This window comes from Bombus pascuorum, chromosome 13, assembly GCF_905332965.1.
Source record: "Bombus pascuorum chromosome 13, iyBomPasc1.1, whole genome shotgun sequence".
Lineage (NCBI taxonomy): Eukaryota > Metazoa > Arthropoda > Insecta > Hymenoptera > Apidae > Bombus > Bombus pascuorum.
In genome coordinates, this window is record NC_083500.1 from 12,169,142 (window position 1) to 12,192,371 (window position 23,230).

General features: G+C 44.4%; 6 protein-coding genes across 6 annotated transcripts in view; 1 reads left to right on the forward strand and 5 right to left on the reverse strand.

Moving 5' to 3' along the window:
• Positions 1-23,230, reverse strand: part of LOC132913214 (uncharacterized protein DDB_G0283697) — a 320,416-nt gene that overhangs the window by 34,994 nt on the left and 262,192 nt on the right. The gene's annotated exons all lie outside the window — the stretch shown is intronic.
• On the reverse strand, positions 1,013-3,885 carry LOC132913344 (uncharacterized). The gene is made up of 2 exons (XM_060971613.1): positions 3,426-3,885; positions 1,013-1,712 (listed from the first exon to the last, which is right to left on the reverse strand). Exons 1-2 carry the CDS (start codon positions 3,736-3,738, stop codon positions 1,363-1,365), a joined length of 663 nt encoding a protein of 220 aa, XP_060827596.1. The 5' UTR covers positions 3,739-3,885; the 3' UTR covers positions 1,013-1,362.
• LOC132913596 (protein lethal(3)malignant blood neoplasm 1) lies at positions 5,393-6,626 on the reverse strand. The gene is made up of 4 exons (XM_060972028.1): positions 6,503-6,626; positions 6,204-6,335; positions 5,888-6,112; positions 5,393-5,811 (listed from the first exon to the last, which is right to left on the reverse strand). Exons 1-4 carry the CDS (start codon positions 6,624-6,626, stop codon positions 5,393-5,395), a joined length of 900 nt encoding a protein of 299 aa, XP_060828011.1.
• LOC132913625 (uncharacterized) lies at positions 8,705-10,360 on the reverse strand. The gene is made up of 3 exons (XM_060972078.1): positions 10,139-10,360; positions 9,962-10,062; positions 8,705-9,313 (listed from the first exon to the last, which is right to left on the reverse strand). Exons 1-3 carry the CDS (start codon positions 10,323-10,325, stop codon positions 9,080-9,082), a joined length of 522 nt encoding a protein of 173 aa, XP_060828061.1. The 5' UTR covers positions 10,326-10,360; the 3' UTR covers positions 8,705-9,079.
• LOC132913346 (uncharacterized) lies at positions 11,462-12,701 on the reverse strand. Its single transcript, XM_060971616.1, has 3 exons — positions 12,181-12,701; positions 11,939-12,070; positions 11,462-11,702 (listed from the first exon to the last, which is right to left on the reverse strand). The coding sequence occupies exons 1-3, from the start codon at positions 12,416-12,418 to the stop codon at positions 11,503-11,505; spliced, it is 570 nt and encodes a 189-aa protein (XP_060827599.1). The 5' UTR covers positions 12,419-12,701; the 3' UTR covers positions 11,462-11,502.
• LOC132913597 (uncharacterized) lies at positions 14,898-22,762 on the forward strand. The gene is made up of 4 exons (XM_060972030.1): positions 14,898-14,979; positions 15,428-16,647; positions 17,114-20,051; positions 20,121-22,762. Exons 1-4 carry the CDS (start codon positions 14,898-14,900, stop codon positions 21,992-21,994), a joined length of 6,114 nt encoding a protein of 2,037 aa, XP_060828013.1. The 3' UTR covers positions 21,995-22,762.

Here is a 23,230-nt window from a genome sequence, read left to right on the forward strand (position 1 = left end):
TCTGTCCGTTTCTGGTCATTGACCATGACAGACACGATATATCCTGATTCATCCTGGTATATTCGTCTATGCATTTTTTCGCGTACACAAGGACACTCTACGCGATATTTGTCGCATTACAGTATCAATCTGATCTTATTATGTTATCGTTGAAACGCTTGTTTTTATATCTAGAAATATCTAGAAATATAATTGTTGCAAAGAGCAATATCTTTATCGACTCTTTATCTACCTTGTTAAGCTGAGAGGTGAGATCATAAATTTTTCTTTATAACTTACTTAGAAACGCAAACGTTGTTCAAAGTAAAATCTAAAGCGATACCGATACGTAAAGATCTATCGATACCTTATCTACCTTGTTAAATTATCGCTAAGAAGATTATTAATTTTTCAACTTTTCATGCAACGTAATTTGATGACTAACAGAAGGCACTTTAATGGGAACACGAATCGATCTGTCGAGGTCTTTCGGTTTCAGCCAAGGGAAAAAATAAAAGAAATACTACGTAGCTGCGGGGAGAAGAAATCTCGCGTATTTATCGGTCGATCGAAATCACGGCAAGGTGAACAGCCCGAAAGTATTGGCGCTCGTTGAAAATTCCTGTCGCATGTCCCACGGCGCGATGTCGAGGAATACGTAAGCTGGTCGCTACAGGCTGGTCCACTCTATGGAGAAAGAAGGTCGTAAGTCGATTCGCTAAGCTTTCTCGTTCGTCCTTACATGCTTCTTATTCACCGTCGATAAATCGACGATCTACGATCTACGATTCGCCTCGGTATTATAACGTCGTCTTCGAATTTATGGGCTTCTCGTCCTAGAGTTCTTCGTTCAAGGTAGAAAAGTCGACAGAATGCGAATTATTATGAAAATAATTTATTAAGTGTACGATTCTTACAGATGTCGTTTAACGATAAGCTAACATGGTTTGGCTGATATGGAGCGTGAGAATATATGCGACAGCAGGTACGCAAAGTGGACTTTGGTACGCGAATGGCTTCCTCCATCGAATGCTTTGCGACTTGGGGAAAGGTGCATGAACGAGGAGACGCGATAATTTTCCTAAATAATACGCGCATTAACGGGTCATAGCATTTCTGTTTTAATATAAATAGAAAAATAAATAATTTGATATAAATATAAGATTAAATATAGATTACGCGACTACGTGTTAATCTCTTGTCAGACAACGATCAACGGTTTCTCTAGTAATTATTTAGAAACCCGAGCACGAAGAGAACAATCGTAGCGACAGATTTTTCTGCCACCTTGTTCTCGGTGCTACTATCTTTTTCTTTCCTTTGTTTTTCCTTTTTCTTTTTCGTCACTGGGTAGATGGAGTTTGATTTTTCCAGCTCGAGCCTCTATGGATTTTGTGGAGCATAGGAGGAATAAGCGAGATTTTGAGCAGTAGGATCGTTGGAGGATCGTCCCCAGTAACTAGGATCGTGATCATCGTGATCGTAATGGTGTTGATGTTGAGCGTGTTCGTAATAGATGACCTTGGACGGATGAGACTTTTTCAGATCCATCCAAAACTTGACAACGTTGAGGATCAAGGTGATGATAGCGATGAAGAAGAACTTGAGTTGGAAGTGCGTTGAGATCAATTGAAGTAGGAGACCGAGTTTAGCCTTGAACAGCATGATCAAACCGAGGAGTCTCTGCAACTGCTTCTTTTTTTTCTTTCCGTATTTCTTGCCACGTGCTTCCTCTGTAATCAAAGTATCACGATGGATTTAAATACAAATCACTGAATCTCTTCTAATCGCAGTCGTAGAGAATCGATTATAACGATCGTATCGATAATATCCTTAGTAGACTACAGAAGTTTCCCTAAATCGACTTTTCTTTCTTCAACGTAAGCGATGAAGCGGAAATGGACATTTATTTTACATCCTAAATATCGTAGCGAGTATTCTAATTTGGATATGTTTTGTGTTTCTAGATAACACGCGTATTTCGCACGTTTTTATTTTATTTAAATTTTCATACAAATACGCGAACATTCGCGGTTAGTCATTAGCTATAATTAGGGGTTTTCTGAAAAAAAAATCTCTATCAGCGAAATTTGTATTCGAGTAATTAAGAGATCGATTTTTCTAGGCCTTTCTCCTTCGCGTGGGTACACGAGTGACGTGAGAATCGACACAGAAACTATGGAAACAGTTGGCTCGTTCTTTACCGCGAACTCACTCTCTTTGGTCGACTCGATGGCCGCGATTCGAACCACCGCGAATCGTTGACGAGGTTAAAAGTATAACAAGGTGCTGGAAACATTTACTCGCTAATTCGCTAACCTCTACTTTCATTCACTTCTCCCTTCTACGCTGAAGCTACGTGTCGACGTTCAACGAGTGCGGAAGAAAGAACATTTTGGACAAGTTACGAATATGTAATTTGGGTAACGAATAATTTGGGATGAACGAGTCAGTCCAGTGACCTAGATGCTTTCGACTCTCGCGAACTGCGTAATCTTGCTTTAATGGCTTGAAAAAAAGAAAAGAAAAGAAGAATACGTCACGGTCCTTCCAAGAGAATACGTCATTTTAAAAAAGCAGAACAACGATATCGTACTTCCTTTAATAGCAGGAAGATTGCCTTGATGTCTGTCAAATTGTTCAATTTCGTAGCTACGATTTGCTCGAAAAGACAAGGAAGATAACGAGCGGCGTACCGTTAGAGCAAATTTACCCAAGTCGCATCATTGAACGATGTACAAACTGAGAGAAGAAATTGGTGACATATTAAATGTTGAACTTCAAACGATCGTTGGTGACCTAAAGACACGTATTCGATACGTTTGCAACTCGAACAGAGCAAGGCTTGTCTCCTAACGTTCTCGTGTTAACGAGCTTCTTCCAACGTTAAATATTATTCCGTGTAAATGTAATTAGTGTCGATTGTTTAGTTTGTCGCAAAATCTAGGAACTCGAAAGTTGGGGTACTCTGCCTGCCTGTCCTCCTTCTACTTTTCGCATAATCGTTTCAAAAGCAACCGCGGCTTTTTTCTAAGCTTCATTCACGAAAGCGAGTCACTCGTGTTGTTCTCCGTTGCAACACCGTTCGTCGTCCGAACTCGCGCGTACCGAGTCAAAGGCTCGCCAAGAAGAAACACTTGAAACGAACGAAGGAAATCGGCAAACTTCGAAAACCTGCAGATACCCGGAAGATAATGGAAAGAACCTTAAGGAGAGTTTCGATGAGACAAAGAGGTTCGAGTTAAGTAAGTCGGTAAATGTCAGGCGACTTTTTTTTTTAACGGTGCTCTCGGCACAGAGGAAAGTTCACGGTTGATTTTATCATGCGCTCCACGTGCCGATCGACGCTCGATGCGCTTTGTCTATTTCTTCGTCGATCGATCGAATATATCGTTTACTCGCGATAAATTACTTTACCGCTAAAAACGATAGGTCGCGATTCTCACCTTGGTCACCGGCATCTGCGGTTTCCGCGACTTCCTCCGATCTTCCGGGATTTTGCACGTCGTCGATGACTTCGGCCATGAAATTGCCGGCCTGCTCGATAACCGCACTCATCGGTGTTTCGCTCTTCTTCCCGGTCACTTGCATCTCGATTTGATCCAGGTTCCTCCCTAGCCTCGTACTTAGACATCCCACGGAATTATCCTCTAACACGCAGGTCAGGAAACTTTCATCCTCCTCCTTGGTACCGATAAGTTCACCCTGAACGCAGAGAAGGAGTCCCAGGAGCAAGAAGATGGACACTGTTATCCTCATGGCGAAGATGCGATAAGATAATTTCTTCTAAAGACACTACCACTACGCGATATCACGGCTCATTCGTTGCCTGTCTTTCACCCTTCTCCGTTGTTTTCTTTAATTCGAACTCGACCTTCCGCTTTTTATATCCTTGGACCGCGTGTCACGGGCACGAAGTGGTTGTGCAAGGTCCGTGGTCGAACATATATGAGAGTCTAACCCCTTCCTTCTGGACTTCCGCCAATCAAGTTGGTCCTGTTTCAAGTGAAAACCCGACTGGCATCCCCCCACTGCCATGGTTTTCGTGGGCACACATCGTTGAAACCGAGCCGCGATTGCCTCTTCTTAAAGAATTCCGACCACCTCGTGGGGTCGACACGCTGCCATGAATGGAAAAGAATTTTGGCAGATGTTCGTATAACAAGGAAAACGGATCTCCAACAAAACGTCAGGCTCGTCAAGTTACCGCTTTCGCTTATGAGTGGGTTCCTTAATTAATTTGTCTCGCTGTTTTTATCGTTCTACCTCGCTCGACCATTTTCTTTCCTTCGATTTTCGAGAAGTTTGATGTTCATCGTCGAATGAATCTTAACAATGCGAACGATCAAATTTTACAGAATGAAAAATTCGAGAATTCAAGAAAGAAAAGAAAGAGGAGAATTTAAGGACTGCGGAGCAACGAAACTCGAAAGTTCAGAAACTGCGGAATTCAAAGATTCGGTAATCGAAGACGTCGAGAATTGAAAGATCGAAGAATCAGCAAATGGACATTTTAATCTTTAAACGTAAGAAGCGGAAGATTCCAAAATTAGAAGCCGGGAATCGATTCTATGCAAATCGATGCACAACCGAGATCCGTTTTCTACCGGACGGCACGGTGAAAATTAATTTTTAATGGCGCGTTAACCTTTTCCTTGTTGCAGAAAAGCGTAATGGATTTAAGATTGTACGCGAGTAACTTGGCACGCGTGTGAGTCACGTACGTGGACCGATGACAGAAATTCCACTTGTACAGCGTTAGGATGCTAATACAACCTAATTCTAGTCATTTTTATGGTTAAAGAATAAAGAGGTGCGAAAATGTAGTGAAATCGTTGCTTTCGAAACGCTAAGCAATCGAGAAGAATTAAAAACAATTAAGAGTAACGAATATTTATAAAGAGTCTGCACCAAATTGCTCTGCCCAACTCTTTTCTCGTTTATAACGAAGTAACGTAAACGAAGGTTCCTACAGCGAATCTCGTTGTTTATTCAGGCTAATTAGCATAACCGCTGCGGTCTTCGCTCTTAAAGCTACATAATCAGCGTAACAAAGAAACTGTCACAGCATGTTGCGAATGATTGTCCGGATGAATCACCGTCGTCTCGATCCTCTTTTAACGCAAAAGACTTCACGCTTGACGCACAAGCGTTCCGCTCCAATTTGATCGTTTACGGCAAATACTTCGAGCAAATCCTTACGTTAAAAATTTAACGAAATTCGAATACAGACGTTTCAAAATTCCATCGACTCGACTCGCTTTTTTATAGTTGATCGAACGATTTTCCCTTTTATTCGTTGATAATAATTTCATGTCACATAACCTTTCCTTAAGCTAGTTTAACAAACAAGTTTTGGTTTCTTTTAAAAATTTATTACTTAAAAATTTGAAAGACAAACAAAATTCGTTCCTCACGTCCAGTACCAAAGGAACGAGTATCCTTTCAGTTGTTGGCTTTCGTTCGCCGGCAATTTCGTCGCATTATCTCTGGCAACAAACGAAACGTTCGGCTGATGACCAAATTCGTTCGACAAATATTTCACTCGGGTATCGATACCATTTTCACTTTCTGCGCGAAAGCTGCCATTTTTTCCCCCGCTTCTATATCCATCTTCTTGATGCTCGTGCGTCGTTATCGAGTAATTAAAGCGATAGTAAAGATCATTCGCCGGCATTCGATCATCTATATTCGGCTCTTTGAGGCGTGGATCTACCGTATCTTTCGCCACGTCTTGAACTAAATTCTTTCCTCTTCTTTCGTTAGAAAAATCCTTCGAGCTTCGAGAGATTTCATTTCTCTCGCGAGAAATTTCATCTGCAAAGTAATCGAGTAAATAGTAAAACGAGAAATAAAAATAGTCGAATCAAACGATAGTCGTCGGACGTGTAAGAGAAGGATCTTTTACCATTTCTCTTTTTTCCCATTTCCAACGTGTTTGCCAGCCCTTGTGGCAGGGCATCCAACTTCTTACTAGAAGTAAGTAGCGTTACCGGTCGAATGGTTTGCATAGTACGTTCAGATTCGTCTGTTTTCGTTACGAGTTTGCACGCACTACAAGCCCTTGCTACAGCTTCTACCAGTTTCTTTGCGATTTCCGGCCTTGCTTTCAATATTTCTTGCGCATCCTTCACTGAAATTTAACCATTAGCGTTTATTACTTTTCTCCAATATATATATATATTCGAATTATCTTGGTTTACGAGTATAATTTGCAAACTTACAACTTTTGATTCTTCTATAAGTCATCCTGGTGATGATAAAATCACCGTTTTTATCTGTGGCGTATCCTGTTTCGTGATACACTCCATCCGCGGTTATAAATCCATATTCTCCCGTGATTATTCCATTAGCATCTTGTTAAATGGACATTTTATTCGTTAAATGGCTTTCGTCGAATATTTATGTCTGAATCATACTCTCGTTCCGAAAAAAAAAAACAAAAAAATGTTTAACACGATCGAAAACGATTCGAAGAACGCAACAGGATTAATTCGCTTCAATTTTTACGTGTTTTACGAACCTTTCTTCTCGTACCTATGTTGAAAATCAACGATGTTGAACCCAAATTCGTAAGGTCTGTTTCGTTCGGCCGTTTCACTTGTCATTGCGAAATTCCAAAGGATAATGGCACAGAGAAGGCACATAATTCTGGTAATCGTTCTCTGAAACGATTCGAGCACACTTCGATCATTTTACAACGTCAAGGATAAAGTTGAGAGCAAAATTTGACTAATATAATAAGCTACGTTTATTCTAAATGCGAATCCGTAACGTTAAGATGCGTTTCGTTACAATTAATCCTACGAAGGCAAAGAAATTCATCGTTTCAAAAGAAAACTAATATAACGAGTATTTTTTGGCAACGAATTACTTTCAAACTGTACACACTGAACAGCCGTATACACTAAAGTCGATCCATTTTTACTCTCAATATCTTAAATATTTTACGAGAAAGAACGTCTTACGTGGAATAACATCTTCACGGTGCAGCAGCAACTTGGCTCGGTCAGCACGTTAAACGAAGAAGAGCCTCTCGAGACTTCAACGATGATGTAACTATGCGAGGAAAAGATTTTTTCCGATTTACCGAACAACTTATCGAAGGAGAAGAGGAAATCGTGGAATCCGCATATGTGAAAAGTCTACGGACACGTAGAAGTGTCCTCGACGCTCGCTTTCGCGCGTTTCGTATGCCTGGATAATTATATGACGACATACATCTGTAAATCTTCTACCGACGCATCGAAGCTACATCGATTTTCTACGAATGTGCAAAGCCGTAAAAGTTCTTGCCAAAGTTCCTCTTTAGAACACGTGTTTGTTGCGTACACCGTATAATATTTACGTTTCCGTAATAAATGCGAATTTCGCGAATTTATCAACTACTTTCTGCTTTACACGCGTTACTCCTCTTTTCAAAAAAGTATCTATACGAGTGGATTTCTATCTCACGTACGTTTCCTCCGATCTCTAATCGCCTGTGTTCTATTTCTATGGGTTTACGATTACCGCGTCAGAGATCCAGCAGAGATCAACGGATCCGGTTGTTCAATTTAATTAAACGAAATTAATAAGCGGCAAACGAGACTACATACCATTAAACGCCATCGAGATCTCCCATAAAGATCGTTAATTTATTTATAGTTAAAAGCGAACAACGTCGGTATCGTGTAAACGTAAAGCAAACGCAAAGGGAAGAATTTTCTCAAAGAGAATTCGACTTTTCTAATGACAAACACGCTCAACCAAATTAGACACGCGATCGTAGGTTTTCCTAAAAAGCCGAATGCTTTCACGTGTCGTGGCGCTGATCTAAGCTCGTACGCATACAGAGATTAATCCGGGTTCCATTCTGATTTGCCACGTATGCGTCGTGCATCGCGCATTTTGTAGTTTAGAAAACGGTATAGGACTACGATTCGTATGGCGAACTGTCGATACGGGATCGATGGCGTTGGCATACTAACTATGCGAACGGAAGGTGGGTTTCTGGCACGTATACGCACCACGAATATCGAGGCCTTGGAGAATAAATTCGACATTGACAATACTTTCGTTACGTGCCCCTAGCATCGATCTATATCCGTCTCTAACGATCGAAGCTCGTCGAGAAACGTTATACGCAAACAGTTTGCTCGTTTCTTAAAAAGTAGAGCGGTCTTCTGGTGCAATTTTTGCATTCAAGAATCGTGATCGTCGTTACCGTAAACGTGAGGAATTTTCTGAAACGGTAGTTACAGTAATTCGCCAAAGTACCTCGACAATTATATTTGAAACTTTTTATCGATACATTTTGCATTTCATATGGGACGTTTACAAATTTCACTAGCGGTATAACGACACCCTACGCTCATCACGATCATATCGATAAAGTTTGTAAGAAATCCGAAGATGTACATAGAATCTACCGTATTTCGGAGAAATCACAAAAATATCGAAACGCTTAATCATCCATTACACTAATAATTCGTTACATATGTATTTAAGACGAACGTTTATGTCGTATACCAATTTTTTACCAAATAGCTCGTAGTAAATGTCTCTTAACTTTTTTGTAGATTTTCTGATCGGTTTCAAATTTCAACGACATAATCGCGATAAGCATGTCTCGTTGCAGCGTTGATGAAATTCTATGCGAGAAAAACGAAAGAAAGCTGCGCTGTAATCCCGAAGACGTCTGGTCATCGGTACGTTATCTTCGACGTCTAATCCCCGTCGAAATCGATCGGTATCGTTTAAATTTCGATTTCGACGTTGAATTTAACGGCAGAGAAAAGGGAAATCGCTGGTCGGAGCTGATCGCTTCAGAATCTGGACCAAAATGCCGTTACCAGCTCGAAGTAGGTCACTCGGAATATCTCGTTGTTGGTCATTGCGCCGGACGTTCTTTCGAGACCCAAAATTTAATTTTAATTTTATATACGATCCGGTGCTTTTTCGTCCTGCGGAAAATCGTGTATACTCTTGATTTGAACCGTATATTTGAAATATCGCGACATTCTGTCGCGATCATTACGTATCACAGATACACAACTTGGTTGGAGCAGCAATTATCCTAAATACGATTATTCGATGAAGTAATCGAAGCTATTCTATTTTAAAGGTGCCGTTTCGTTCGTCGTCCCCACCAGCCTTTGTCGTCGTCTTCCAGTTCGTGATAAGTGTGATAATAGTGATCGTGATATTCAGGTTTATGGATCAGTACCACTTCCGATTTCTGCGAATTCCTCAGCGCGTTGTACAACATTATCGCCAGTGCGATTTTCCCTATGAAGATGCTTCGAAGCAAATTGATCTTGAGGGAGGCGAGGGTAGCTGGTAACGTTGCCAACTAAAATGCAGATGCGCGTTACAAGTAGCGGCTTTCTAAATTCGTTTATCAGCAATATGCAGACTGCGAATATTTATGCATTTATAGGAAATAGAAAAGTGTAAAAATATAGAAAGTGGAAAAGAGGGGTACAATGGAACGAATAGATAAAATAAAACATCAATGTTACTCTTCGATAAGAGACGCGAGTGAGCTGCAGTCGAGACTAAACACTTCTCTACTTCGGCTTCTCTACCATTTTTTACAACTTGCATCTTGAAAATTTAAAACGACAAGTACAGCCTGTATTTCGACGTTTTATCTTGTTCTTTACCTCGCGTCGAAGTATAAGAATTAAATGTTTGTCAAATTAGTTCGCCCGGGGCAAAAGGGAACACTAGCGTGGGATAAAACGCAACGCCCACGTACCCCTATAGGAAAGTGTGAAAATGTCTCTTGGTACATGTTATTCTTCTTCGCAATTACTATATCGCGGAATAAAATTGCACTTATTTGTACCAGTTTCCGAGAAAATTCGTAGGACGCATGAAATGTCACAGATGGGTCCACGAGGCTTGTACGGCTCGATAGTAGTGTATTACACCCCACCATTCCGTTATTGCATAAACATTTGCAGACTGGTAATACGTATAGGGTGTCGATTTAAACCTGCCAGATCAGAGGAGCCATCATCATCGTCATTCCAATTCTTTTTAGGATACCTTTCTTAAATTTGAATCTTCCTGTATCTCGTTGCTCTACGTCGTTCCCTTCAAAAGAAATCGTAACGAATCGCGTGATTCGTGGGTGCGCGTTGAACACTGATCTTAGAAACGTTTTACTTACTTTCGAACAGCGACGACAGGCTCAGAGTAACGTTTGCTTCGTCATTCGCGATATACAGTGTAATTCCTTGAGAAACGTCAACCCTCAAAGTGTCGTTCGACTCTTTCGCGACATCTTCGGCACGGGCCAAAGTTTGAAAGAGAATTACGATGCACAAGCACGAAAAAACTGCGTCCACTCTATTCATGGCTGCGTCGCGTCGCGTCGTCGCTTAGAAAGTTAATTCTTAAATAGAAATATAACCTATTAGCTTCCTTTTAACTGCCTTTCTAATTGCCGCTTGATTATTCATTCTTCTTACGTTCGTTACCTTCCCTTCTATCATTCTTCCGATATCGTTCCGATAACCGCGTAACAAATAACGTTACGCATTTGTCGCTGCTCCTTTTCTTGCTTCCGGTCCCGGGTCCAAGCTGACTCGGCTGTCAGAACGATCTCGAAATTTCTCTGATTTTACAATCGCGCGATCAAATTATCTCTCGGGCTGTCGAGCTTTTCGCACGCTTAAAAGATCAACGATCGTTTTTACGTGTTTGTACTTTTATTAGTTTCATAACCGACGAGAGTAGAACGCGTGGTGCTTGTATTCGATCGGTGATGAGACTGCTAAGGAATCGTAGCAAACGGAGAGCAGACAATTTCCTTTTTGCCGTCTGCTTACCCCACTGAAACTAGGAAACTGGGTCTCTGCAGTCCGCTGCCGCGATTCGTGTCATAGAAGGTGTACTATACACGCGGTTGGTCACGGACGCGTGTGAGTTTAGCAGACCTTGAAACGCGGAAAATTCAACTTTGCTTCTGGATCGCTAAAAGTCGAGACGTTCGACTCTCTTCTCACTCTCATCGAAAAATCGAGGATTTCGACGGATCCGTGGCTATGACTTTTTCGGTGGCAGAAAATTCATAGTCGAACAGCTTAATTTCGAAGTACAAAGAGAAATTTGCTTGCTAAGAAAGAGTTTAATAAATACATTCTACGATGATACATACACATTGAATAAATAGGAGGAGAGACGCAGTTTCTTTACAAAATAAGTTAATATTATTGCTAGTTTGAGGTAAACGCGAGGTTGCTCCTTAAACGTACGAGTTTACAATTTTGGTTTTCCAGGTTGGTCGATTAGGCGACACGAGTTACCAGTCTTATCTCAGAATACTTAAACAAAACTTTGGTACACGAGAAGCGAGCTGCGGTTCGCTGTATCGTCGATGCCTGCTCGACAACCGCAACGTGCTTAATCTATTTTCCCAGCACTGGTCGAGGTCCGGACCAGTCGGTCGGCAGGCAAGGAACGTGATAGGTCCGATAGCCTAGTTTCGAAGAGACAGTTTTCGAGCGAAAGATATCGTCGAAGAATTCGTCATCATCCTCTGTAGTAGTAATGTTCTCCCGCGTTTTCTGGTCCGCTTGCCGACATCCATCCATTGTATGCTTGATTGTGAGCTGTCGGCAGGCTGTTGTGAACGTGCACGTGGATCGGTTGAGCAAGCTGCGCATTGTGCTGCCCACCAGAGGTAAACTTGGCTATTATCGTGCTGAGTTTTAGAATCAATAGTATGGCACCTGCAACCAAGTCCGTATTTAGATCGCGTCATAACGAAAGAATTACGATGTGCGAATTACAAGTAGGAAAAACGTTGCTATTGAATTCTAGATGTTTGGTGGATTTGCAAGAGCATCCATCGATAAATGGGTCGTCGATGTCTCCTGATTCGGTATGCATGTAGCGTACGCTATCATAGCCGAACCGTTATCCCTACGTCCATACGTACAATGTCTATAGAGTAATTTTCGCTTACCAATGAGCAATCCCTTCAGCGAGATCAGAGTCAAAACGGTCAGCATTGTCATCATCGCTCCCATTTTGTACATCATCGGCATTAACATAAATTGGATTCGCTTCTGGCCAAACGTTCGAGCTTGTCTGTTTGCTTTTCATAAATATTTAATATCCAATTAGTCGTTCGTCGAATCGATTTCAGTTTCACTATCGTTCGTTTTCGCAAACGATAATATCTCGAGACGTCAACTTTACTCTTACCTGGAACCTTGTTCCTTCCACCGACGAACAAATCGTCGAGGAATTTTCTCAGCTCCTGGATATCGGGGTCCACGGTCGTGTCCTTGGAAATCGGCAACAGTTTGGTGACTTTGGCGCGTCCAGCCTCGTGCTGGTAACCCGCAGCGACACCAACACTCTGGACGTTCGACAGGATTGCACTTTTTGGAAAAGTAGTCGCGAGCAACGCGCACGCCAGCGTCCAACCAATCGGCCGCATTATCGAACCGGTTACGATCACGTGGTTCTCTTCATCGACACCGGGGCTCCGCTCCAGGCAAAGAATTTCCCTGCCTACGATCGTTACTCGATCTTTGATCGCCAGACACCAGCAGGAACCACGAATTACACAACGTGTTAATCGTGCTCGGACGAGCCGCCGTATGATTCGGACGAACGACCACGACGCCGTTCGCACCACAAAAGAGGATCGGCCTACGTGTGCGCGGTGGATCTGCGCACTACCTCGAATTTCCTCCTCGACTGACAATTTCGTGGACGCGCCGCGGTTGAAACACTTTTCGAGAACGCTATTAGAACGTGCCGCGAGCTTCGCCGGTGTATTCAGCGCGATCATAGCTTCGTTGCATTTACCAGGCTGCAATTTTTCATGGTTCTACTCACCGATCCCGTGTCGGCCTTCTCCTTTCTCGCGATGCTCGTTGGGAGATATTGGAAAAGGGGTCGTATTAGGATGTCGTCGCTTTCTGACAAATATTTAGACGTGAAAGACAAACGTTATCTCCGTTTCGAAAAAGAAAATGGAATCGATCAATTGGGACAAAACGTAAGATCGCGCTATTCGAGGCTATCGAAGCTAGCAGTCCCTTCGCGAGTCGTCTGAAATCTTTCCTGCATCCAACGTACATCATGTCCCACTTTCATGGTCGCTGTCCCGCGATCATCCGTACATTGCTCGCCTCGCATGGAACTGCTCGACCGTGGAATCCCATAGCCGGGGATCGCCGCGTCAGCGACACCATACGTTCATCCATCGTTGATTATTGTTCGAGCGTGGAGAAAAAGACTCTTTTCCTTATAACCGTCAAAGGAATACGAAACGAAGGAGGCAGTAACTATAGAACGCCTTTGTCCATTACGTTTTCAATGGCTTTCACGGCCCTGCTAATTTAACGCAGTCAAGCAGCTGTTTTCTCCAGCGAAGAAGGTAATAAACGTGGTCTGCAATTTCGAAGAAATTACGAACTATAATAACATTCCCAATGAAGTAACCAATGGATACAAATGGATCCGGAAGGTCCTGTGGAAGCTTCCATGGGTCGATATTCATTCATACGCATCTTTTTTCTATTGCATAGATACGCGATTCTTTACTTGTAAAATTAAATATGCAATTAAGTAACGTTTGCTTTGCGCGCACATCCTGGAGACGTCCGAGTATCTCTGATACCTGAAAAACCTAGGACAGTCCGAAAACGCGGATCGAGATAGACTCGGCACATGGTGCGTCGATTTGATTATTCGGTCGATGCTGACGCAATATGGCAAAACGATGCATTACGCGTTTGGGCGAAATATAGAAAGAATCGGAGAAAGCGGTGATCGATAGGTGGAGAGGAAGATCGTAATTGCTTACAGCGAAAAGAAGTTTCTAATGAAAAAGAAGGCGATTGTAAAGGTAGTTAACCACGGAGAAATTTATTGGCAACCCGGTAGACGTATTACGCGCTACGCGCCGACGTAAAATCTCGCGAATAATCAGGTGACATAACATGGAGCTGGTAAGCGTGAAACATTCCGCAGAGAAAATGGTAAAAGTAAAGGAGCGAAAGCAGCAATTTGCATGATATGGATTTGCGCCGGCGATGCGGACGCGGTTATTGCTAGTAAAATCAGAGTCAACGCGGTTGTGAATACACCTTAAGAACGAAGGTGGCATTGGACGGATAAAAGGAAGAAAAGCGGTACAGGTTTACTGCATCGGCCTTGCGAGGTGAATCCGAATTCTTTATGGAAGGAAAGAGAGAAGCGTAAGCCGAAGAAGGAAACGGTGGAGGCCATGTTGGAAAATAATGTGCGTCGTAAAAATTCTTTACCCTGCCGTATCCTGTTGCCGGGTACTCCTCTTTCTCCCTGCCGTCCCTTCTAGTCTCGATTCGCGCTCAAGGACTAAAAATCCAACCCCTTGCACCAGAACCAGAAAGGCCGTATTAAAGATGTACTTGAAACCCGGCTTCGACCGTATTCGAGCTGTATCCTCCGGTCTCTTCGCGACGACTTCTTCTTCTTCCCTCGCCGTCTTTTTGCTCCCCTCTCTTCCAACGTTTGCCCGCTCGAACGTTGTGCTCGATCGCGCCGAGCTTTTAAAAGCTAGCCTCGGTGCGGATATTTTAAGAATACGATAAGGACAAAAGAAACTGATAAATGACCTTTTTTTACCAGCGTAGAACGTTCTTCGCTTCCGAGAAGCAAGCTTTTTCGAGGAGAGCTCGTCCGATAAGCCGACTGTCGCTTAATTTCCCAAACCCATGGAAAGTACGGTCTTATCGTTCGGGAAAACAACGACAGATCAGAAATATAAGATCCTGATATTTCGCAGGAGAATCTGGATTCTTCGTGTCGATAACCGCGGGTCGATTCGAATTTCGTTCTTGGCCGTTCTCCGCGGAGTATAGCCGGCTATGGCTATTTTCTCCGTTTAACGCGCGTCCATCTACGATTCTGTTGGTCCAACAGAAATGGCGGAAATGCTAGGAAACGAGGTAGGAGAGGTCGGGAGTAGAATCGTAAGCGTTATTTTCCAAGCACCACTGCCTCAAGGTTGAATGGCTCATTACCGTTCGGCCGCAAGAAGAAACAGAGCTGGACACATTAGCGGTCGACAACCGGTATAAGCGACTCGTTGCTTCAGCCACGCTGGATGTTGAGCCGTAAAAGAGAAGCGATATTATCCTTACGATAGAGTTTTTAACGACCATTCGCGATAGGATTCTATCTATTAGCTAGAAAACGTTGCAGAAAACGCGCGCAATTTCTTGAAACCCTGAAAATGTTCTGCTCGCGAAGGAGGACGCCGGTAGAGTCGTTTAATGGAATGATTCTGCGAATCTCCGCTGCCGATGGAATCGTAAGAAACGTAAAGGTAAATGCATCTACACCCGTTAGACCGCGAACTCGATTCGCTCGTAGAGGGGCAGCATAAAAATGGAAATTCCCGGCTGTTGCCTATTCACACAGTCTCGTGAATGCCCGCGTCTCGTTGGTTGAGCCTGTACGTACACTCTCACGAGCATCTTCCTCCGCTGCGTCCCGGACCACGCTATATGTATTACCATACCTCCGCCATGGTTGACCATAGACCGGCTCACAAGTGGCCGAGACATTCGCCTCTCGACCGCGACCATGAGAGCACTCGACTCGCGACGCCTACAGCCAACAAGGACCTTCCATCTCTTCCCTCCGTCTTTCCTCCGTCTGCTGTTTCTCCTGTTCGTTCTCCGCGTTGTCCAACCACGCAGTGTACCGCACGATGAACAGAACCAGGCACAACCAGTTGCCAAACTTTCGCCGGGCGCAAAGAAACACGACTTTGGTGAAATAAATTCGACGGTGATCGACGAGGCCAAGTCCGAGGAATCGAAGCAGAACGTTGAAGAAATTTCACAATTTTTTGAACAGCTGGTCATAAAATGTCCGAGTGACGATTTCGTAGTGTCGAAAGAAGAGTCGAGAAAGAAAAGAGAGAATCGAAGGACGAAGAATGTGGTGGACGTGGTTGGAGCGAGTGACGAGGGTAGCAGCGAGGTGTTAAAACAGGAAGACGAGGAAGCTGGTGTGGTGAAAAAGCGTAGAAGGAACGACGTTGCTTTGGTCGGTAAATCCGAGGTTCGAGAGAGCGAAGGGATTCCAGTTGGACAGATCGGAGAAGCTACGGACGAGGGAATCAGGAGATTCGATTCGCAAGTGGATGCCGATGGTGTTGCGCCTGACCCGATCGACGCGCGCCACAATAACGAAGAATACAAAGGCTCTGTAAAAGCGATCCAGCCTAAAGAATCGGAGATATCCAATGCCGAAGAGAGTCGCGTCCAGGATGATGAAAAATCGAAACATGCGCTTCCCAATTACTTTCGAAAATCGGGAAAGCTCGAAGACGACGATAGCGCGAACGAGGAGGAATACTCGTCGGACGAAAGCGAAGACTCCGAAGAAATCAAAGAGATTTTCACGAATAGAGAATACAGATCTTTCGTCCAGCCTCGAGGTAAATCGAAACGTAAGAGTTCCACCGTTTACTTGAACGCCGAGGAGAAGAAGATATCCGATGGGGAACAGCAATCGATCGTCGATGGGCAGATAAAGAAGTTAATATCGATTCGCGACGACGCGCTGGACGCTCGGAAGACCGACAAGATAGACGAGGCCAAAGTTTTAAATTCGAAACGACAGGTCGGGACGGACGAGTGGCTCGCCTTTAACGAGGAGAAGGTTCGGAACGCCAACAAGGTAAAACATATTAAACTAACAGACGCTAAACGATCGGCGAGGGTGTATAGCTTTCTTAAACGCTGGAAAACTCGGGCAATTTCTTTGCAAAGCCAGATCGAGGATAGCGCGTTCGTACAACGTTTGAGAAAGCGGACGACCAAAGTTCTTCCGGAAATTCCTAGATTCACGAGGAAGCAGTTGCTAGACACGTTGGAGTCTCAAAGTTCGAGTCTTACGCGAACGCTTGACCGGGATTCAGTCGCGAATAATCAGATGCGCCGAACTATTGGTAGCTAGTAGAGAGCGACGATCCTTGGTCGTTAATTTGACAGGATGCGTTCGACGGCTTGGTGTCTTAAATCGTACGCGGATCTTCGTTTGACCGCTCGTGATGGAATCGATCGGTCAAAGTTTGGGCAACCTTTCAATCGAGATAAACGTGTTTGACGTGTTTCAGGTTAACAAGCAAAAATCGGGCAGAGTCGAGGATCTTCATCGAGTCAGGCTTCTCACCCCGGACGTCGCGGTGTACAACATCCTGCAGGACGCTCTGGAATCGTATCCCAACGACGAAACGCTGGTCTCTTACATCGATCCGAAAAACGACACTCTGAAGGAATTGCTCACTTTCGATCAGTTGACTATTCTCCAGATGGCCGAGAAATTTTTACCTCAAGCCTTACGCCGAGAATATTCCGACAAGATGTTTTCGTGCGTCAGAAGATTCGAATATTTTAGTTGCGTCAAGTACTTTGCGTGGCCTTTGGTCAAACAATACTTCCCAGCGTTGCCCGCTTTTCCAGATTACCAATGTTGGTATCCGATCGCCGATCTGTCTCCGCAGTATCCGATTTTCCCCTTCCCCAGCTTCTCGGAAGACATCGGCGAGCTGCCAGAAGTGGTGGACGCCGATGGTACCAGAACGAGGAAGCCTAGACCGGAGGCGCTCATCATCCAGGTTCTTCAAAATACGCTAAAGGAACAGCCACGTATATCCACTTCGCCGTCTTTTCTGGATCAATCGATGGATACGTACGTAACTCTGATACCCGAGGAACAATTATTAACCATCAACATGGCCGAGCAATTGATCCCGATCTCTTATCGGCCAGAATTTGTTCAGAAGACTGTCAGATGCATGAAGGAGTACAACTATCTCTCTTGTTTCAAATACTCGGCCTGGCCCACGGTCAAACGTTTCATTCCGACCCTTCCGGACATTTTCAGTCCGTTGCCGGAGTTTCAAGCTGCGGGACTGTCGTCGGACGTTGGTAGCTACGTTCCACAACTCTCCGCCTATTCGAATCTCAACTTTTACGTGCCTGTCGAAGCAACCACCGTTCCAAAGGATACCGAGGCACCGGCTTATTCGTTGCTAAAGAATCGAGAAACTTTGTTACGATCTTCCGACCAGTTGGAGACCAAGATCTTGGAGATCCTACAGAAGGTCTATCTTACGAAATCGTACGAACAGGCCAGAGAGATGCCGTCGTTTGTCGTAACGGGAAACACCGGGAGATTCGTTGCGTTTACCAAGAGGCAAATCGAAATTTTACACCTGACGGAATCTCTCATCCCGCCGTCTGCTCGCGCAACTTTCATCGCCGAGCTTCTTTCCTACCTTCAGAAGAGCAACGATTTCATCGACGCCGCCAGATACGTAATATGGCCAACGATCGCAAAGTACCAGCCGACTTTAGCCGAATTCCCACAATCCGACGTTATCGATCACGTAAAGGAGCGAGTCGATCCGCAAGTATCTTCGGAGATCGAGGAAAGCTCGATAAATCCCGGGGTTCTGATACAAGAACGAGTCGTGTCGAACGTGGAAAGGGAAAAGGCGGCCGGTATCTTCTTCAGAGACAAGGAATCGCGAAACAGAGTACCTAACGTACCGGTGATCAGCGTATCGGGCACTAGATTTGTCCCGATATTCTCCGAGCTTCCAGAGTCTGTGATTTATAACATTCTCCGATCGGTTCAACTGCAATCCATCAAATCCACTTCGACGACTTCCAGTTTCACCACCAAAAACCAGGAATTCCTCGACTTGCTTACCGTGCAACAGGCGAATATCGTTGGTATCGTGGATACTTTGCTTCCAGAAAACGTTCGACCCGATTTTGTCAACGCGATGCTCTCGTGCTTACGCACCGAAAACTTTCTCATATGCACCAGGGACGTAGTTTGGCCAACGCTGTCGCTCTATTTCCCCTGGTTGCCTAATTTCCCGGATTTTGGAATCGTAAGCAGCGTACGACCCAGTGATTCGCCCAGTGCCGTCCCTAATTCCACGTTAACGGAATCTGGCTCTAGTTCCGATACTCCAGCTCTTTCGGAGACCGACGTGAAGACAGGACAGCACGGGGACACCACAGTGACCATAACCGACACCAGATTCTTTCCGATTTACAACGAATTGCCAGAGACCATCATATCCAACATCCTGAAAGCTGTTCAATTTTCTATTCCTAATTTACCTGGTTCGCCGGCTCCGGTAAGAACGCAAGAGTTTTCGCCGCATCTGTCGGAGCATCAGATTAACATTATAAACATCGCGGAGAATTTGTTGCCGATACCAACGAGGCTCGAATATATCGAGAATATCAAGCCATGCATCAAGGAACGAAACTTCTTGGAATGTAGCAGAGACGTAACTTGGCCAACGATCGCCAAGTTTTATCCATGGCTACCTAGCTTCCCGAATTTCGGTACTCTTCAGAATCTGCCTGACGAGTCGAGTTCCAGTTCCATCGACTTTCAAGTTGTCCTGTCGGAGAAACCTGCCAGCCCTGCGGTCCAGCCTTCTCAAGCTGGTTTGATCAAAGAGGCAGAACTTTTAGAGCAAGCTGAGGAAAAAATAGAGAATATCTTATCCGACATTTTGGGCAAGAGTCCGGAATTGGAGCGATCGTATTTAAATCTAACCGATTCTGTTGCTTCCAGTTTGAACAAAAGACAGATAAATATCATCAGATTGGTAGAAAGAGGAATACCAGACACGGCTAGACAATCTTACGTCACGCGAATGCAAAATTGCATAACGGGTTACAATTTTGTAGCTTGCACGAATAACGTCATCTGGCCGATTCTCAAACAATACAGTTTCTCATTGCCTGACTTTGCCAGCATCAGCGATTTGTTTTCTCAGTTTCCCGGCATCGTACAAATTCCCAGCCTGCCAGACTTTGGTTCCATCGCCAGCAATATTCCAGGTATTTCTCAACTACCAGGGATTTTACAGATCCCCGGAATTTCCCAGCTGTCAACCGAGTTTCCCACGTTGTCGACGCAGCCTGGCGAACTCGCGGCACGATCAGGCACGCAAAATTCGCAAAGTAATTCGCACGCGGAAGCCCAGGAGGGCAAATCGAAAGGAGACCCAACGATCACGCCGTCAGTAGGTGAATCTATCGTTGATCCATATTTGTAGAAACTATCGGAATTATCTCTAATTCTTTCTATCTTTACAGACAATAACGGAGCCGTCCCAGGATACGCAAACCAACCGCCAGGCATCCTCATAGACATCTCCAACGAGAAGGTCGATCTACCCGATACTGGTAGAAAAGCAGCAACTATCGATTCAAAATCGTCGGAAGAGGTTAAAAGTAGACAACGTAGGAGCACCATAGACGTCCTCGACTCTTATTACGACAACGAAGAAGCGGACACAGCGGACGGCTTGGCGTCTTCGAGATCGTCGACCCTGGCGTTGCCAAACATCACGGAATCCGAGTACCTTCGGTTATTGATCAGAGTGAAGGAGAATCTGAGATCTTCGAACGCGAGTCCCTCTAAATCGGAACAGTATCTCGTCGACAAGTTGAACTCCACGATGAGAAATTCTTTGACCGCCGACCAGTACGAGATCTTAAAGATTATCCAAGACTTGGAAGATCGACCATCGAGCAAAGGAATCACGCAGCAGGTTATACAGTGTATTCTGAGTCTCAGCTTCATACGATGCTTGGGTATCTTCGTTTGGCCGCTCGTCGTCAGTAATCTGCCTTCTCTTCCTGGTCTTCCGTCTCTACCAAGTTTCGGTATCTTGGGGCGTTACTTGGACACGGACAGCCAGGTGCGCAGTTTCTTCGGCGTGTCGACGACTGACTTTGAGCAGAGGCTGCTGGAAAGGAAGGAATCGATCGAGAGCTTCTTACTCGACTGGTACAGGAAGCTGGCGGAGGACAAGTTTCAAACGGACGTAGGATATCTCAAGATCAAGGGCTATGGGAATAACCAGCTGGGAATTAGCTTCTCCGGATTCAGAGAAGGTAGAGGAGCGAAACTCAAGGACAACAAGAATCTTCCTAGTATATTGACGATCATAAGCGACATAATGGAGGAGGTTTTGGACCAACGACCCGAGGGTGACAGGGCGAAGAAGGATAAGGAGAAAAGGGAAAGAAGCATAGAAGGTTCGAGAGAAACCGATATTCAGTTCTTGAAGAACAGCGAGGAGACGGTTGATATCGAGAGATCCATAGACGACGACGAGATTATCACGCTGTTTCTCGACAGGATCAGACCGAACGATTCGGAGATAGAGAACGACGATACCAAGTATAGCTCGGATGACGCGTACGATGCTTTCGGAGTTCTCTTCGGGACGAAACTGCAGGACGAACTTGCCGGCGAAATAGAATCTCTCGATGCCGAGTTTAAAATGGAAAAAGGAGAGAACGGTCCGATAGAGCCGATAAGGCAAGTAGACATCGTGTCTTTGGAGTCTGGAAAAGATTCCGACGAGTCGAAAGTTCTACCGACGAAGAGCCAGGTGGCGTACGATTTCGAGAAAGAGTCGTCGCGGGACCAAGATGAAAGACAAAGACAGAAACGAGCCAAGAACTTCTTCAAATCTTTTTTAGAGAAATATTCGGACAGACGGTCCAAGGACGGCTCCAACGTCGTGGAAAGTTTCGATAACGTCGGAGATAATAAAATCGTCGAAGAATATGAGAAAGACGCGAAATCCATTTTAGTCGTTCAACTGCCACGTTTGCACGAGGAAGTGGTGTCGAGAAAGGTGACCGATTCGATGATTCACATGGGCAAAGCTTTCAAGACGAAGATGACGCAGATGATGCCAGGATTCGGACTGGTCCTGTCGTTTTTGCTTCAGATGGTCCTGGCTCATGCGCGTGCAACCGCGTCGATGGCTGGAATGATCAGCAACATGGCTCTCGGAACGGCTATGTTCGGAATGATTCGAGACTCTTTCTTTGGATCGAGCGGTCATCCAAAAATTAAGTACGTTTACGACAACGATAAGAACGGACCAGGAATCTCTTGGCCCGCTCAATACGAATCCGGTTCTCGTTACTACGGACAGCCATCGTTATAGATAAAGCTAATTACCACGAGCGTTATTGGCATATCATATCGGACAGTGGAGCGATGAAATTTCTCGCGATATTCGTTAGATCTCTTACACGCGTAGCGATTTTGATAGATGTAGCGATAAGAGCAAGCGACGTTCGAGGATCCCGGATTTCTTGGGAACAGGAGTCGAATTATCTGGAGTCGGGGTGCACAGGCTAGCCTACGAGCCAGTTTTAAATAAGTAAGAGGGTTCTACGGTTACTGATTACGATTACGCTATGGTAGAATTGTAGTTGACGCACGGCGCTTGATCTACTAAGAGTTAAGACGCATCGGCTTGGTTGGTCGAGGGTTCGTCGTTCGTTTACCTTAAAGGCTGAATAACAATGAACGTTGTATTGGGCTAGCTTTAATTTTCTTTCGTAACGCGGTTGACGACGATCCGATCGTCGGCGCTCTTACTCAGTCTTCCTACGAAATAAATACATATTTACATAGACATTTTAACAGCACGGACCGCAGAGACTCGATCTTAGTTAGGAACAAATGTAGCTCAGAATCGATACGTTTCGGCGAGTTTATTTTAAATAAAGTTCGTGGAGGGTTTAATGGTGAAGGGTAACACAATATCTTGATTGCGCTGTTCTCTTATCGATCTCCGTATAATCGAATTGCGCTCGATAACTAAGGACAACACGTAGGTGGTATACGTATATTGTAAAGGCCTTAGCTGCTAAGACTGCCAGCGATTCTCGCTAATTTCTCGCAATATCTACCTTTACGAAGAATAAAAAAAACGCTTGAGAATCCACCCATCCTGGTTTCCTTCCTACAAACACCTCTCACTTAGCTACCGCTTTTTATCGATCCTTCTGTTGCCGGCGCTAATTTTTCAAGATAAGGATCGCGGGATGCGCGCGAGTAACGTAATTGCTCCTGTCTCGAGCGCCTCGTTTCTTGCGCGTAAAAAAACTAAAACGAGCTACACCAACAGACATATATATCGAGATTAAGAAGACGGATATTCGATTGTACGGTTTATCGCAATCGCGAGGAACGACGTTGGCCGCAGCTTCAAGCACTCGGAGGAACACGATCCGAACAGTCAATGTTCGGACGAATACGACTTTGTCTTGTTTCTTTATTTGTCGTACATCGGTTACTTTATTTTTTTCTTCTTCTTCCTTTTTACGCTTTAAAGATTAAAAATCCTACCGGATGTTATATTTTAAATTAATCGTACTATAGACGGAAGGAT

Coding starts and splice junctions, on each gene's coding strand:
- LOC132913346 (XM_060971616.1), bottom strand. CDS start 12,418: ATGCGGCCGATTGGTTGGACGCTGGCGTGCGCGTTGCTCGCGACTACT. Junction 12,071..12,180: donor TGGAAGGAACAAGGTTCCAG/GTAAGAGTAAAG, acceptor ATTTATGAAAAG/CAAACAGACAAGCTCGAACG. Junction 11,703..11,938: donor GCTGAAGGGATTGCTCATTG/GTAAGCGAAAAT, acceptor ACTTGGTTGCAG/GTGCCATACTATTGATTCTA.
- LOC132913597 (XM_060972030.1), top strand. CDS start 14,898: ATGGCGGAAATGCTAGGAAACGAGGTAGGAGAGGTCGGGAGTAGAATC. Junction 14,980..15,427: donor CCAAGCACCACTGCCTCAAG/GTTGAATGGCTC, acceptor TCGTTGGTTGAG/CCTGTACGTACACTCTCACG. Junction 16,648..17,113: donor TCGCCTTTAACGAGGAGAAG/GTTCGGAACGCC, acceptor CAGGTTAACAAG/CAAAAATCGGGCAGAGTCGA.
- LOC132913625 (XM_060972078.1), bottom strand. CDS start 10,325: ATGAATAGAGTGGACGCAGTTTTTTCGTGCTTGTGCATCGTAATTCTC. Junction 10,063..10,138: donor CCTGTCGTCGCTGTTCGAAA/GTAAGTAAAACG, acceptor TTTCTTTTGAAG/GGAACGACGTAGAGCAACGA. Junction 9,314..9,961: donor TGGCTCCTCTGATCTGGCAG/GTTTAAATCGAC, acceptor TCTGCATTTTAG/TTGGCAACGTTACCAGCTAC.
- LOC132913596 (XM_060972028.1), bottom strand. CDS start 6,626: ATGTGCCTTCTCTGTGCCATTATCCTTTGGAATTTCGCAATGACAAGT. Junction 6,336..6,502: donor ACATAGGTACGAGAAGAAAG/GTTCGTAAAACA, acceptor CCATTTAACAAG/ATGCTAATGGAATAATCACG. Junction 5,812..5,887: donor AATGGGAAAAAAGAGAAATG/GTAAAAGATCCT, acceptor TTTACTATTTAC/TCGATTACTTTGCAGATGAA.
- LOC132913344 (XM_060971613.1), bottom strand. CDS start 3,738: ATGAGGATAACAGTGTCCATCTTCTTGCTCCTGGGACTCCTTCTCTGC. Junction 1,713..3,425: donor CGCAGATGCCGGTGACCAAG/GTGAGAATCGCG, acceptor CTTTGATTACAG/AGGAAGCACGTGGCAAGAAA.